Source organism: Podarcis pityusensis (assembly GCF_964106645.2).
Source record: "Podarcis pityusensis genome assembly, chromosome: 6".
Taxonomy (NCBI): Eukaryota; Metazoa; Chordata; class Lepidosauria; order Squamata; family Lacertidae; genus Podarcis; species Podarcis pityusensis.
In genome coordinates, this window is record NC_138030.1 from 66,359,468 (window position 1) to 66,377,075 (window position 17,608).

The 17,608-nt window shown below is 40.6% G+C and overlaps 1 protein-coding gene across 1 annotated transcript in view; it reads left to right on the forward strand.

Moving 5' to 3' along the window:
- AK5 (adenylate kinase 5) overlaps positions 1-17,608 on the forward strand; it is an 88,303-nt gene that overhangs the window by 11,224 nt on the left and 59,471 nt on the right. Inside the window, exons 3-6 of the mRNA XM_081009000.1 lie at positions 2,438-2,605; positions 4,540-4,709; positions 4,824-4,937; positions 16,122-16,313. Coding sequence (XP_080865126.1) covers positions 2,438-2,605; positions 4,540-4,709; positions 4,824-4,937; positions 16,122-16,313 — 644 coding nt within the window. The remainder of the gene's footprint in view (positions 1-2,437; positions 2,606-4,539; positions 4,710-4,823; positions 4,938-16,121; positions 16,314-17,608) is intronic.

A 17,608-nucleotide genomic window follows, 5' to 3' on the forward strand; every position in this document is an offset into this window, starting at 1 on the left:
GCGCCAGCAGCAACTCGACTCAGATCGGCAGGTTAGGGGTTGGGGGGGCGCAAATTACTTGCCTTGCCCCGGGTTAGGGGGCGCAAATTACTTGCCTTGCCCCGGGTGCTGACAACTCACGCTACGCCGCTGCAGGAAACCACTCACTCTCAGGGGCTTACTAAGCACAGAGTTGCTTAGTTTTAAACTTTGTGATGTCCAGTAAATTGTAACCTGTAGCTTCATGTGCTTTACTGTCTCTTCAGTATGGAAGCTCTTTTTTATCCCTAGAGAGAACACTATCCCTATTCCCTTAGGAAGTCATGGCAGTTTGCTTAGCTTTGATAAACCATCTGTGATTGTCATTTAATCTCCATTTGTCTGCTGGATTTGCACAACACAACAAACTAGGTATTGGAAGACCGCAGGCAAATATTTGGCTAGTTGTTTCGAATTGTGTGGCATTTGTCAGTTCTTCAGTCTCTGGCAATATGTAGCTCATCTTTCTGACCATTGTACAATGTGCTTTAAATTTACAGCATGTGTATACATGGCCTTTCTTCCACTTTTCCTTAGGTCAGCTCTCCTTCTGGCTTCCTCCTTTCCCTCTGTTCATCACTCTCAGGGCCTCTCCTCATAGCCTAATTTTCTTTGCTCAGGGACAAAGAACATTTTCCTTGCTCAGTCTGAAGCCATGGAGATCCTGCTGTCATTGTGGACAGGGGGGGTCTGACTCAATATACCGTATTTTTCGCTCTATAACACGCACCCGACCATAACACGCACATAGTTTTTAGAGGAGGAAAATCCATAGGCATGCCACCCATAGGCATTCCCTCCATAACACGCACAGACATTTCCCCTTACTTTTTAGGAGGGAAAAAGTGAGTGTTATGGTGCAAAAAATACGGTAAGCTACCTCCCTGTGTTTCTTTGTCGCCATCTTTGGGCACCTCCTAAGCCTGCACATCAGCAGGGAGCCCACTGCCAATGTCTGGCCTCCCCAGGCCAGCTTCTGATGCTCTTTTGCAGCCTCTGCCTGTCCATATACCTCCTCGAAGCAAGAAAGCTATGACAAGGAAAAGGAAAAGGAGCAAGACTCTCCGCTCATCTTGCACACTCTCTGTGAATTGAGGCCTAGGCGAGAGGCTGGGCCAATAGGCCGCAATGGCAGCAGCGAGGAAGACTGTGGCCCACTCGGGGCCTCTTGTCCGATGGCTTCTCAAAACCACCTGCCTCCATCGGCTTCTTTTGGCCTGCTGGCTGCTTATTCTTCTGACACCTGTTTTGCTGGTCCCATTACTTTACGCTTCTTTTCCCTAGGCCAGGAAGCCTGCCTTGTTTCTATTCCTACTGTCGCAACAGATTGGCCTAGAGTGGCTTCCGAGAGGAATGTTCTGTTTCATGGTTTGATTTGCCGGGAGGCAGGTTTTTTTAAATTAAACTGATAATTGTTTCAAGTATTACAACGTAACTGTTTGCCGTGAGGAATTTTTATATTCCAGCCGCAACCAGCTGGAACTGGTTCTGTGAGGAAAACGTAAAAAGTGGTATTTTACTCAGAGTAGCCCTGTTGGCGTCGGCGGACCTAACTTAATCACGTCCATTAATTTCACTGGCTCTTATTAAAAAATTAGTTGAATCCCACCCAAAGTTTTCTTAAAGGGACGATTTACTTTTCTAACAGCTTGAATGACGTGCAGTGCCTGCCTGTGAGATGTTAGAGCAGCCAGTGCCTTTGCTGCCACTGCATACATTACTGCATTCCAGTACAGTGGTACCTCAGGTTAAGTAGTTACCGTATTTTTCGCTCTATAAGATGCACCAGACGACAAGACGCACCTAGTTTTTGGAGGAGGAAAACAAGAAAAAAAATATTCTGAATCCCAGAAGCCAGAACAGCAAGAGGGATCGCTGAGCAGCGAAACCAGCGATCCCTCTTGCTGTTCTGGCTTCTGGGATAGCTGCGCAGCCTGCATTCACTCCATAAGACGCACACATATTTCCCCTTACTTTTTAGGAGGGAAGAAGTATAGAGCAAAAAATACGGTAATTGGTTCCAGAGGCCCATACTTAACCTGAAACTGTTCTTAACCTGAAGCACCACTTTAGCGAATGGGGCCTCCTGCTGCTGCCGCACCACCGGAGCACGATTTCTGTTGTCATCCTGAAGCAAAGTTCTTAACCTGAAGCACTATTTCTGGGTTAGCGGAGTCTGTAACCTGAAGTGTATGTAACCCGAGGTACCACTGTACAGATGGATTGAAAACGTTACCTAACTGTATAAAAATAAGAAGCCCCTTATTATTATTTTTAATTATTTTTTAGGCAGCCAGAATTTCATGCCAACAGTTGCGTTGTTAAAATATTCCTGATCTTCATTACCAGTAAATGTAAGAAGAGTTCTGGTTTTCATATTTCCTTTTTCTTTTCTTTCTTTCTTTTTACTATTATGAAGTGCTCCCAGACAATCCCAACTTTCCTTACCGGCGGTATGAGCGACTTCCTCCAATCCACCAGTTTTCCATAGAGAGTGACACGGATCTCTCAGAAACAGCCGAACTTATTGAAGAATATGAGGTATTTGATCCTGCAAGATCTCGGCCTAAGATCATCCTTGTCATAGGTAAGAAGGCAAGGAGAACGAATAGTTTTCTTGGATTAAGTGTGGCTTTTTTTTTTTAACCGTTTAGCCAGTGGATTAACTGTTTGAAATGGGTATCAGTTCATAGATAACTTTGAAGGATGAGGGCTAAGTGATGTAGGCAAATTGACTGACCGGGATAAACAAAGAATTGTTTGGAAAACCATATTCAGCAAGTTGCCCAAATGCCGAAGTGTTTTGTTATTAGTGCCAGGGACTGCCAGATGTAATAGGCAGAAGTGGCAGTGCCTCCAGCGTCTCCAGAATAACCAAAAAGCCTATAAATAGGAGAAACTATCAGACTTCATATCCAAACCTTTGGGATACCAGGGATAGTTACACCCTATGTGCTTCCTAATAGCGCACCTCTTTCTCATGCTCCAAACAGAATGGACTGTTTCACTTTTATTTGATAGGGGACAAGGCTGCAACTGGGGAAACCCTTCAAGGGAGAAAGCATTTCCTCCCCAAATATGGGGGGCAATGTGGCATCCCTCCCTCCACAAAGTTTCAGCAGTTTAAACCTTTCCCTTTGAAAAGAGAAGGGAGCAAGTTGGTTAACTGGAGAGCAAGCAAGGGAGACACAGCTGGACTGGCAACTTTGAAAAGCAGTGCCATTGACAAGAAAGTTTTTCAATCTCCTGGTCTCCACTGATGGGAGAAGCCTTTGTTTTGACTGCCATTCTTAAGGGTTCTGTTCTCATCAGAAAGAGTTCTTAGCTCTCCTTAGCTCAGTGGTTTTCAACCAGTGTGCTGTGGCACCCTGGGGTGCCTTGAATGATAGTCAGGAGTGCCGCAGGCAGCACTGGCCTCTGTCCCTCTTTCTTTCCTTCCCTCCCTCATTGGGTGCCCTCTTGCATCTCTGCCTCCCAAAGGCATGCACAGCTGCTCATTGCAGCAGCCCGGCTACAAGGTCCCCAGGTGAATGGGGGCCTCTGGGGCTGGCCAGGGGGAGCTTCCAAGCCCCCTGTGGGGCAGTGTGAGGAGGCACCTCTCTTTGGGCAAGGGGGTGCAGCTCAGATACCAGAGGCGGTGGCGGCGGCTGCCTGGAGGACTCCCAAGGAGAGGGATAGGAGAGTAGGCTGAGGGAACACTTTACAAGGTGTTCGAAAAAGGGTGAGATGCTGCCAGCTGTGCCGGAAAGAGGTGACATAACTGGGCTCCTGAGCCCCACAGGGGTGCCACAGAAAGAATGCAGTTGGTCAAGGGAGCCGTGGACTCAAAAAGGTTGAAAACCTCTGCCTTAAGTGTTAAAAGAGCAGCATATTTAACCCTTTCCCGAGGCTGCAGCTCAGTGTTAGTTGCTAAGAGGAGGATGAGGGATCCCCATGACAGGTGCTTGAACAACACATTTAACTTAATAGCAGTGTAGAGTGGCTTTGCTTACCTGACTTTCCAGTGTCAAGTGTCTCCACCAGATACTGAGACTGGGAGGGATGAGGGGGCAGGTGCATTGGATTGGCTCCACTGCCACACCTGTACAATGCTCCCCTCTGTCTCACCCTTCTCCCTATCTGCAGGTGATGTGCGATGTCAGGAAATGCCACCCTCCCTAGTAGCTTCTGATTTAACCCTTGGTTATAGCAGTCAGGGAAAGAAAGAAAGGGATTCCCATGACTATTGCTTGGGTAGTGCATTTAATTCCCATGGCTGCAGTTCAATTGAAATCACACATTTCGTGCACTTTCCCACCATTAACAAGTTTTTTCTTTGTGGAACCCCTTGGGCTGCATTGTGGCACTCCGGGGTTCCATTGGACCGCAGTCTGAGAAATCTCCTAGTGTGCAGCTAGTTAGCAATTTGGAGACTGTTACATTCCACATCTTTGGGAAAGATTTTGGCAGACTGGCACAGGTGGTGGGTAGTTCGTAATGAATCTGAGAAAATATAATTGCCTTTTTTCTTATAAATAATAGGCGGTCCGGGAAGTGGAAAGGGAACCCAGAGTCTGAAAATAGCTGAACGCTATGGATTTGAGTACATATCTGTTGGTGAATTGTTAAGAAAGAAGATCCACAACACAAGTAGTAATCGAAAGTGGAGCCTGATTGCCAAGATAATTACCACTGGAGAGTTAGCCCCACAGGTACAAACATGGCAATGGCATGTTACTCGCTTTGGCAAGATTTTTGTATGCATTCTTAATATATACTATTAACAAACTAATAAACCTTCTTGTGCTTGTTTTTCACCCTGCAAGGAAACAACCATCACTGAGATAAAGCAGAGATTAATGCAGATTCCTGATGAAGAGGGTATTGTTATTGATGGATTTCCAAGAGATGTTGCTCAGGCTCTTTCCTTTGAGGACCAAGTAAGATATTTGTTATTCAAGACACCTTAACAAGTTTAAAGAAAAATATGATAAGCTCTTTTTGTTAAGAAGCTGAATGCCAGAAAGACTAAATATTACTCTTTTCAGATCAGTAGGCATTGCCCCAAATTCTTTGTAAATGCTTGATTATATGAAGATCAAAGGTTGTTTTCTTGACATACATTTTGGGAGTATCATGATCCCATGCTCTTCAAAACAACCAGAATTCTGTCATGTATCGAACAATGACAGCACTTTCTTTCCTATATAATTAAATGGCTCCAAAGGGAAGAAAAAGATCCTATTTAACAAATCGTATTTTTCATACATTCCTGATTTTAAAAGCAAAGAGAAAAGGTTATTCCTTAATGGCACATTTTCAGTGCTCATTAGGAAGAGCACAATTTCATCAGCATATTTTTTTCACACAGAGAGGCAGCCTCAAGGTTATTATGGGCTTCTGAACTAGAATACAGCATTCATACAATAGCTTTTGTAAGACAAACGTGTTAGGTAATAGTACACCTTTTATTGAATTAGTTTTTTGTGTGATCTCAAATTTCGCTTTAACTCAGTTTACTTTGCTATTAAATTTTTATTGTGCTTGAAAAAGATGTCTTGTGAAACTTTCTTGTCTTATTACTTAAGATGCCGATTAATAGTTATTGAAAGTGATTTGTACTGCAGGACATATTGACTAGAGAACATCTTTGTACAAGCTGCTTTTGCAGGGAAAATGACTAATTCATGTGTAGAACAGATTCTTCAGAGTTTGTCCTTATTTTGAGCTCATCGGGATTCAATTCTGACATTTCATATTCTTGACCAAAAGCTACCCCAAAATACATTTTGAGAAATACAGTTGTTTAGTAGGATGCTTCATTAATTTATATGAAAGCAAGCCAAGTGATGAAAATCCTGTGTTTTGAATTGATTTCACATTGCCAGATACGGAAACAACCAATATGACGTTTGGTTAAAGACACAAGCAAAGGTTACATTTCAAAAGTGCATTGTCTGGGAGTTTTACCAAATTCTGACTAACCTCTGGAATGAGAAAATACAATTGCTCCAGAGCACCCTCTCCTACTTATGATGGCTAGACCAACAGTGCAGGAATACTTGTGATGAGTCAGATGGAACATAGATTAGAACTCATCTTATGAACCACACCATAGCAGCAATGGTGCTTTGGCACCATTGTGTCCATGCAGAATTGGTTAGCAGACCTATTCTGAGTGGCAATGGGCATTCTACACTTTGCTCCTTGTATTAAAGTGGAAGATCTTTCAGTGGCCCACTGTGATGAATTTGCAAAGCACTTTGGTGAAACAAGTGATTGTGTCTGTTTTGAACTGGATTTCATGTTGAACGTACCTTTCAAAGCTGCTTGTCGGCTGTTATCAATAGCTTTTAGTTTGTGAAGTCCTAAAGATGTTGACAAAATCATAGAAGGTGTAAGGCCCATCACTTTTGAGCTTGATGGTTGCCATGCTGGGTGGGATTAGGGTGACCAGAGACTCTGCTAACTTCCCGGAAGGCCTCAGATGTGGTGCTTGATTATTTATGTTGAACATACAGTATTGTTTTTTCAATGTATGGTGCTCCACAAGGTTCCATCTTATACTTTATTCTATTTAACATCTATATAAAAGCGCTGGAAGAAGGTATTTGGATTATATTTGTTTTCGAGGATTGCTTTGTTTGAAAGTTGTTATGAAAATCATTGGTGAGGAGGTTGTGTGTTTTAGTCTCCTTGCCCTTTTGCTAAAGTTGAGGATGTGCTTAACTCATCTATCTGCTTAGCTGTTTGTCTCAGTAATTTGTCACTCAGACTGAGACACCTCCCCTCAGCTTCCTCATGTTCATAGATCCCAGTCAGACATGACTTTTTTGAAAGGCACCTATGCAATCAACCTTACTCTTGTAATGTAGGTGCAGCATAGTCTTCAACAGCAATTCATTTATTAAGCAAACAAACAAACCACTTGATTTTTAAAAATCTCCATAAAGTGTCCAGGTAAAAGCATAGAAGACATGTCCAAAGCTATAAGTCAGTTAAAAACAAACTTACATTGAAGAATCATACCTAAATACAAATATAAAATCTGTAAGCATTAAAACAAATATAAATAAGTGCTGTTTTTATTTTATTAATGGTAGTGCCATGGATAAGTGGTGCACAAATAAACAGTAAACATGAATCTTAATAAACTGAAACAGAAATAGGCTGGCATCATAAAAATAAATATCATAGATCTAAACAGGCAGCAGAAAGCAAAATAAAGCATTTTATGTTCCCCATGTATGTTATTATGTGACACACAATACTTCTGTAATATCTATAGAGCACCTAAGCAGCTAGTTAATTGAAAAAGACCTTTGGATTCTTGGAACAGTTTTGATTAATATATAATTTCTCAAATACTGAATTTTGATTTGCCCTTTCTTCAAAAGCATTAGGTAAACAAACACTTACCTCTCCAGCATAACACATTTCAGAGAGTTAGCAAATATTAGGAAGCTCTTTAAATTCGAAATGCATGTTGGAAAATGCTGAGAAAGAGGTCTGGCTTAACATTTACCTGTCATCCAGGCTGAAAGTCAGTGAATCACCTGCAAGACTAGCATATTAAATACCATCCTCTGCTCCAGTGAGGCCCTCTTCAATGTCAGCCAAGCATTCTCAAGCGGATGTGGGCTGACTATAGTTTAATAGCACTTTTCTTCAAATGTTCTTACTCCACCCCACCCCACCCCATTCCTGTGTTACATTCATCCATTGGAACGAGTGTAAAAGTCTGTATATCATAATGGGCTTGAACTTATTTACTGCTGCTATAGTTATCTTATATAAATGTGAGTGCAAAGGACAGAGGGCCTATTGTAAACCAAACAGCAGTAGTTACTTATAAAATGATAAATTTTAGGACTAATAAGGAGAAATAAACAATCTGTTGCCCAGTTTTCTAGGCAACACTGTAATAGAAAATATTGACAAAACCACAAGCCAGAGCATACTCCAATCTCCTAGTTCAGCTCCCCGAGGAGAGGCAAGCTGCTTTGACCACTCTAACATATCATCTCACATCATTTTTATTACCTTCCCACTTCTATGAACACATGGAGTTTCTATATCAGCAACTTTCCCTGTTCACCTCAATGACATAAGACAGCTGCAAGCTTATATTCTTTAATGCATGTAGACTGCTCTATTCACTGTAGTGAACAAGGAAACCTTAGTAGGCAGTTTTTACCACAACCCACACATGCAGGGGATCATTGACTAGGGCATATGTCTGCATGAGTGGGAATGAGCAGAGTTTTCCCCATGCCATATATCCTGTTGGGGCAAGACTCTGTATTTACAATAAAATGAATACCAGTTATGTAGGCAAACTACAGGGAAGTCATGGCTTCTTATATTTATTCAAGACAGCTATCAGCCTCTCTCTTCCCTGTTGGCAGCTAATCAGAGAAATTAATATTCCATGTCTGGATGGATTCACAAATTCATATCAACTGATTTATCAGTTGATGACTGCAGTATCAAGTCTTGACTTCCAGGCAGGAAAGATCTAACATAGATCAAGCATCCTAGATTTGAACGTAAGAGTTGTCCTGGATCAGACCAGTGGCCATCAGGTCCAGCAGTTTGTTCCCAAACTGGCCAACCAAATATCTGTGGGACCCTCACAATCAGGGCATGAGTGTAGTAGCGCTCCACCACTAATGATCCCCAACAACTGGTATTCACAGGCATATTGCCTCTGATATTTGAGACAACATGTAGCCATCATGACTAGTAGTCATTGGTTGCCTTCTCTTCCATGACCTTTCATATGATCTCACACCATCTCCATTAATCATTTTCAGTGGAAATATTAACATATTCAGCTCACAGTTAACAAGTGCAGAGTAATCAAATCCAGCGATGTATATGCAAAGATGAACTGATCCAGTTTGTTTGTAAGATAAACCAGAATGTCCACTTTGAGGATGGATTGTCATTTCATTCCCCCACATTTTATTAGCGGATATTATTTTTCTGGTCTGGCCCTTCTGAATAGGAGTAGTAGTAGTTTCCTGAGTAGGAGTAGTTTCCTTAAAATGTATTTATTATGCATTAATGACATTTATATACCACCCTGTAATTCTCTTGGTGGCTTATAATAAAGATTCTCTGAGTTGCTTACATTAAGGGCTGTGGGCTATCCACCTGTTTCTAAATTCCTCATCCAGCTTTGAAACCAGTGGGAGTTTTAAAGTTTAACTAATTAGAAGTAATTGGTTGCACATAGAACATATAACTTACATAATTGCTAAGTATCACTACAATAAGCAATTAGGAGGAGCCTGGAAGCTTCTGTCTCCATGTTTTATTAAGCATAGTTTAGCACTATGTCTAAAACACTAAGTAGTGGTTCATCTTAACTAAGGTTTATTGAAGGAAGACAGAACCATGGTGTGAAGTTGGCTTGTTTAAAGCATGGCTAAGGCTATCCACAGTTTATCCTGCTTTGGGTGCAGGACTAAATTTTGATTAATCAAAAACTGAAGCAAACACTTCTGAATTCTTCCAACCATGCTCAAGGCTCAAGGTTTAGCACAAGCATAGACAAATTCGGCTCTCCAGATGTTTTGGGACTACAACTCCCATCATTCCTAGTTAACAGGACCAGTGGTCAGGGATGATGGGAGTTGTAGTCCCAAAACATCTGGAGGGCTGAGTTTGCCTATGCCTCATTTAGCAAGTCTCCCACTGTGTATCATATTGTAAACATGCAGAAGCTCCAACAGCTATAGTTATCCCTTTCATTGTTTTAGCTGTTCGTTCTTTGGATTGTCATTTGATTCACCAAAGGAAAATGTCTGTTTGAAATACTGAAGACATTAAGCTTATTTTAAAACGAAACAGTGACTAAGAAGGGCTTTATATATATATGGAGGGAAAAGTGATTCAGTGGTGCATTGAATGGTAACCTGTGCTGTGTGAATACAAAATAGATTCTAATTTTTGCAGTGACTCCATTAATGTCACTGTTACATGCAGAATAGGAATATAAATGATCATTTATACTTGCCTAAGGAAATTTACTACAGCATGGTAGTCATTATAATTTCTTCTTTGTAAGGAATCTCCTTCCCAGAAAGGGCAATGATATCTTAAATGCAGAGGTAAAACAGAAAATGCCTTAGAAAGAAATGGAGTTCCATCTTTTGCCACACACAAAGTGTGCTTTCTTTTATTTATGCTAGCTAAGGCATAGTGAGGGCTTCAAGGACATACATCTCGGAAGGTGGAGCACAGCAATTCACTATGGATGTACTGTGATCTGAGAATAATGTACAGGTGATACATCTGTAGGGCTATGTATGGAAAATGTTTTGTGCCATTCATTTTTGTGTAAATGTGAAGCTACCATGTGGGCATTGCAAGCATAGCCTTTCTTTTTAAAAAGAATTTGCAGTTGTGGCATCTAAAAGAAGGAGCCTTAATTCAGTTCCATTTTAGCTTGATGGCAAAGAGTCATTTTGGAGCAGCATCTCTGCAGGTGCCTTTCTGCAGCATACATATCTTTGGTCCTGTACCACAGTGGGCTAATCTGTGGTGGGGTGGTGAATGCAGGGCCCGGCTTTGCAGCAATATGTCAGACTACATGACCTGCAGCATTGATGGGCAACCTGTGACCCTCCAGATTTTGCTGGATTACAATTTACATCATCCCTGACCAGAACTGACCATGGTAGCTGGGCTTTTGGAAGTTTGGCTACAACAGTCACAGCTTCCCCAACCCAGCTGTATGGTCCTGTGAAAAATAAGGACTACCCTGTCAAATAAGCAGCAAAATTATCAATATGAACATCTTTTTCAGATATAAAAATGCCGGGCCTTTTAATTGTTCTTTGGAAGACCATTTATTGCTGCTAGTTTTATCTGCTATTTTACTTCTTTTGACCTTTTGTAGTATTTTATTGTTACAATTATTTTCTTATTGTTTGCTGTGCTCTTTGTCAACATAACTATCCCCAGGGCACCTCACACTAATGCATGTTATTTGTAAAATAAATAAAAAGTCTGAAGTCAAATTGCAGTTATAAAGCAAGAGTGGGATACAAAATGTATCTATAAACTCCTACTCCAGATAGCTAGCAGCCTATCTATATACAGATTCAGGAAACGTGGCTGACCTTATCACTACTTCCTTCCTATGCAGATTTTTTTTCTTAATGTGCATAGGTTATTTGAGAAGCAGCCAAGACACTAAAACAATTCCAGCTTACAAATAGTTTAAATCCAAACTATATTAATAATGTTGCTTGTGTCAAGACTCTGGAGTGACCAGGACACCATACTGGGGACTGGAATGAATTTCCTGATCTGAGCCTGTTGCTGGCGATCAGGGGTCCACTGAACCTGAAGCTGGCAGGTCTGTCTGAGACTCATAGAACCAGAGCCAAGGCTGTCTTGGATGCATTGTTCTGAGCCCCAGGAACTGCAACTCTAGTCCAACAGTGCAAAGGGCCATGGGGCACAGAAGTGCCAGAGCGTTGGTTGGCCCTTTAAGAATTTCCAGTTCTTCAAAAGGGGCAGAGCATAGAAGCCGTATAGCAAGTCATTAGTAGTGCTGTGAGCAACACCCTGCTTTGCCCCATGGGTGCCTTCACAGAGCCAGAGCAGAACAACCCTACCCCTTTTGCTGCAGTCCATGCAGCCTGCCCCTTCTCCAGAGAATATTAGCACTGTTGTGTAGCATATTCTCATTTTTCTAGTAATTCCTGCGTGCACCAAACTTCAGTTTTGTACAGGTTCTAAAAACACCTTAACAGCTTTGTGTGATGTCCAAGTGTCTTATTTCCTATTCGTTCCTATTCATCTATCAGTCTGTGTCACACAAAAATAAATACATAGCAAGTTTTGTCTTGATGGTTTCTACTCAAGAATGAAATGCCCTGCTGTTTATTCTCCGTAGTGTTCTCAGAGGTTTTCCTGTATGCATTATCAAAGTAAGCTTTAGGCCTGCTGTACAAAAATTATTAAGAATTCCCATTGATTTTGCCTGCTAAACTGAGAACAAAGGACATGATTGAAGGGGGAAAGGGTTACAAAAAGCAGTCAAATCAGATTAAAACAGTTCTTCTTAACGTCCCATGAATACTTTATATTCAATAGGGAATGAATCGATGATACTCTGAAAGTGCTTAACAAACATTAATGGATTTGGATGAATCATGAGCCGTGACAACTTTCTTGCTCAGCTCCCTAGGGAATTATTGTTCCTTTCACAACTGAAGGAAGTGAAAATGTGTCAAAGAATCCCAAGTTTTATGATGCTCTGTAACATAGGTTATATTTATTTTGGGAGTTACCAGCTTTATATTATAGTAATTGAATCACCTTTTCATAGGATTTAAGACTCTCCAGCTCAAGCCTGTGAATGAAAATCAAATGTTAGCTATCTCAAAATACACATTTCTGCATCGTTTCGAACAGAATTAACACTTTGCAGGTATAATTCATGGAGACACACACGACTTGGAAAGCTGCACATTACACTATTGCAACCAGAATAAGGCTGTGTATCCATTACCAGCATAAAATGCAGCTAGATTGTTCCTTTTTCTCAGTTTGGATCAAAACTGGTTTGGGGAAAGGGGCATCAAAACCCATTATTTCTTAAGAAACAACAGGATAGATATGGAGTGTGGCTAACGTTTTGTGTACACTGATTCCCAAACCAGTGATGGGAGCGATCTGGATGGGAGAGTAAATAGGAGTTCTGTCAGACCTACCACACATAAATAAGGCTGTAACAATGGCTGTGTGACCTGTTCTCCTGTAATGGACACAGATGAGAAACTTCTTGGGCAGGCATCTCATATTGTGTTGTCACAATGTTTGGCCATTCAATAATAATAATAATAATATAATAATAACAATCATAAATAATAATAATAATAATAATAATAATAATATATTTATACCCCATATATATATTTATACCTGGGTTTCCCCAGCCATTCTGGGCGGCTCCCAACAGAATTAAAAGCACAATAAAACATTGTGGCACTCCTTCTGATCGTGACCTCTTATTGGACCATTTGAAGCTATCCTGTTTGGCGGGAAGAATGCCCCTCAATCCTGCTGGGTGTGAACATGTTCTGGCTGCCGAGGATGAAGGCAGAGCACGAGGGGCCGCAACCATCACCCCACCCCTGTGGAAGCAGTGAGCGGCCATTCTAGGCCAGCTTTTTCTTGAGTTACTGGCCCCGCAGCTGGTCCCGCAGCCAAGAAGATAACCTAACCAAGCCTTTTGACCTTCCATATTTAAAATCTATTTTCATTCTCAGAGCCTCCCCTTTCTTTTGAAATATCTAACAAAGTGGCTTGATGTGTGGATGGTCCTGAATCCACCCACCACTCATGCACTATTAGTACATCAGTGACAAGTTGCAGAATGCATCCACGAAAACACACGTCCAGAGGGGCCCTTTCTGGATTAAATCTTAGGATCAAAGATGTTTACTAAAGGCTTGTTTACTAACTCCTTTGATTCCCTTCTGTATTGGTTTTGTGTTGGCTTCTGTGCTGTTACTGTTCCTGGTATATAATGATAGGAACCCACACATACTGTTAATTAATCTGAAACTGCAGGATGGCCATTTTTTGAAGTGCTTTGTTATGTCTAATTAGGGCTGTGTACACATTACTGGCTTAAAACACAGCAAGGTCATTCTTTATCTCAATTTGGATTAAAGTTGGTTTTAGGAAAAATTAATCAAAATGGAGTATTTCATAAGAAACAGTAGGATAGGTTTTATTTATTTTATTTATCTATAAATATTTTTATTTGTTGCTTTTAAAATGAACTCAAAGCAACTTACAAAAGCAAAGATTAAAAATAGATATAAAACAAGAATAAGAACAACCTAAAATGCTCACACTACTGTGCACAGCAAATCTAGTTCAACCCCACTCCACTAAAAATACGCAGATAATTAAACTCCATAGGCCTGGGTAGATACAAATATTTTAACCTGGCAGCTAAAAACATACTGTTCATGCCAATCACACCTCCCTGGGGATGGTATTCCAAAACTGGGAAGTCACAACCTAGAAGTCCTCTTCTAGAGGAGCCACCCTCCATACCTCCTCACAGAAGATGAAGATAAAGAACATTGGGTCCAGGTTGGTTCATGTGGGGAGAAGTGGTCCTTGAGATATTGGGGTCCTGAACTGCATGAGACTTTGTAGGTCAAAACCAGCATTTGGAATCAAGCCTGAAGAAACCAACAATATTTATAAACTTCTATAAATTTCTGGTCAAACTTCTGTTTCCTCTGTTCAGGTGCTACTTATGTAGCCAAAACATTGCCATCCATTCCACAAGAAGAAGGTATCAGTAAACTCCCAGAGATCTGCAGAAGTACAAAAAATGTTTCAAAAAATATATACAGTATAAGAGTTTGGGTTGTTTCATGCCTCCAGGCATTCTGTTACAAGCATAAAATAGAGGGAATGAATGTGTATATGTATACACACTCACACACCAAGCTGTATAAATTTACGCAGGCTGATATATATAAGCTGTAGATAGGGAATAAGGCTGCACGAGGAGGCAGTGTATATGTGATACAGACTTCTATTGAGTTAATTGTACACGTCAATTCTGAATGTGTTCCCCTTTGTAATATTAAATAACTTATGCCAGCAATCCACCCCCTTTTTAAACACTTCCTTTCCAAATGCTAATAACATTGACATTGCTCTCCATAGGACATCCTCTGTGCCATATCCTCATCTTCCCAATTAAACAATGTGAACTAAATTGGGGGAGGAGGACAGTTCAGGATGTTTTAATTATGTAGTTAACTAGGTTGTCCTGTCCCCTGCCATGTACACTTTAACCGTCAGGCAAATTATGTGCGACAGCTGCCATATTAATAGTTTCAAAGAAAATAATTACTCCCATCATAGACAGTGAAAAGTAAATATCTGTCTTAAGACTTTAACACAACAATTATGCTGGTAAAAGAATAACAGTTAAATTAGGGTTGTTTATGTCAGCTATGTATTATTATGAAGAAACTTTATTATTGAGAACAGGAGTGTCATAGTCAATGATGGATGCCTTTTTGTTTAAGTGACAAGATCACATTTCTGAAGCTTTATGGGTGTTCCGATCTACCTCTTCCTTGGGTGCTGGTCACGGTGAATATTAATTTGTGTGCACATAGGCAACAAGTGGTATAATGTCCTATGGTTTCCTTACCAGCTGGTACTCAATTTACATGAGAAAAAAGGCTCTTTAATTGAAAAAAGAAAGAAATTGATTTAGAAAATTAACTTCTTTTTATATATATAAAGAAGTTACAGATCTGGAATTTTCTGCCATGTTATAGCAGTACACTATGGGCGTGGGGCAGAGAGAGAAAAGGACACTCTTCTGTCTCCTTGCTCCCACTGTATATCCTACAGTACTAATTGTTGTTGTTTAGTCATTTAGTCGTGTCCGACTCTTCGTGACCCCATGGACCAGAGCATGCCAGGCACTCCTGTCTTCCACTGCCTCCCGCAGTTTGGTCAAACTCATGTTGGTAGCTTCAAGAACACTGTCCAACCATCTCATCCTCTGTCGTCCCCTTCTCCTTGTGCCCTCCATCTTTCCCAACATCAGGGTCTTTTCCAGGGAGTTTTCTCTTCTCATGAGGTGGCCAAAGTATTGGAGCCTCAGCTTCAGAATCTGTCCTTCCAGTGAGCACTCAGGGCTGATTTCCTTAAGAATGGATGCGTTTGATCTTCTTGCAGTCCATGGGACTCCCAAGAGTCTCCTCCAGCACCAGAATTCAAAAGCATCAATTCTTTGGCGATCAGCCTTCTTTATGGTCCAGCTTTCACTTCCATACATCACTACTGGGAAAACAGTACTAATTTATAAGTCCTAAATACTTGGAATTGCTGAGGGGAATGACTCCAGTTAAGAATGTTATAAGTAGCAGACAGCAACAGCATACTTTCACGTGAGAAAATACTGAGGTTTTCAGGGTTCACAACTAGTTCTTAGACATGCTCAGTTCTTGTTGTCCTTTTCTCACAGAAATGAAACAATGACTCTCCAGAAGCTAATGTGAACCAGTCTACTAATTTTAATATTTAATTCATTTGGCATATTATCTCCACAGATCTGCACCCCAGATTTGGTGGTGTTTTTGTCCTGTTCAAATCAGCGGCTGAAAGAGCGGTTAATGAAGCGTGCAGAGCAGCAGGGGAGACCCGACGATAACCTCAAAGCTACGCAGAGACGCCTAACGAATTTCAAGCAGAACACGGTTCCATTGGTCAAATATTTCCAGGAAAGGGGACTGATCATGACTGTAAGTCTTCAGTCAATGTATATGCTTGGTAGACAAATCGTAACTGTTGTTGAATTCCATGTAAGTAGAGGCATAGCATTATAGCCAATGTAATGTTAGGTCTATTAATTTCAGGACTGTGTTGATTAAATACCACGGCACATATTCAAAAATAAGCCTTTAAAAATGCTTCTTTCTCTCTCTCTAAAAAAAAAAAAGACACATAGACTTGCGCCTTTTATCTTACATTTGGAGACTTTTAAGATTTTCATTCATTTACAGAAGTATGTATCTTTCCATTTCAAATATAGGTAGCCTGGGTTTTGTAATTCTTTGTCTATCCTAGATAACTGATAAGGTTCCATATAGTGTAGAGCTATTCTGATGCTCTTTCTGTAGGTATAGATATGCACATTCATAAAATATTATTAGAAGTTTGTCTTTAGAAATGATTTCCCACCTTTGGGGAAAATATATCAGTATATTTCTGAAGCTACCTGTGGCTATTTTGCATTCTAAAATAGCTATTGGGTGAAAATAACATTAAAATTTCTGGGAACATGTAGAGTGGCACTCTGTATTGGTTGGCTCAGAACTATAAAGTTTTGCCATTGATTCACGTGTAGTTTCTCTGCTCAGAGTTGGAGAAAGTGGTGAGGTTTGTTTCAAGGCAACAATGTCATTTATTTGAAAAACCCTTGGGAAAATGAGTCTTCAAAATCTCAGAAAAACTTTCCATGCTATGCCAGGGCTAGTGATTCATCAGTTCTTCACTAGTATAAACGAACAGCATTTCTGTTGAGTCACTCAGGATGCATACTAAAGTGGCCCAGATAGCTCTTGCTAACATTTCTGAGATGAACTCTGCTTTCAAAGTAAAGTGACATCTATGTACCTTTTTTCAATATAAAAGTATACTGCAATGAAGTATACAGTTAGGGCTGTGATCCCACACACTTACCTCAGTAAGTTTCATTGAACTCAGTAGCACTTGCTTCTGCATTGGATTGCATAGTTAGCATGTTTAACTCTGTCAGCCAAGAATACCCAATGTTCCCCATATGTTGATGGACTTCGAATTTATGTAATCTCTGGCCATTGGCCATACTGGCTGGACCTGATTGGAGTTGGTGTCCAAAATCTAAAAGGCCACAGTTTCCTACCCCTTTCATTGTAAACATATATAATATTATGGAGTAACTCCTATTGATTTTTAAAAAGTGATTTCTTATGTTGGCTGTGGATGAAGTAATAATTTTATGTAAGTTTCAGGCTTCCTTAAAAATCTTTGTGAAGACTCTTTGTCAGAGCCATTC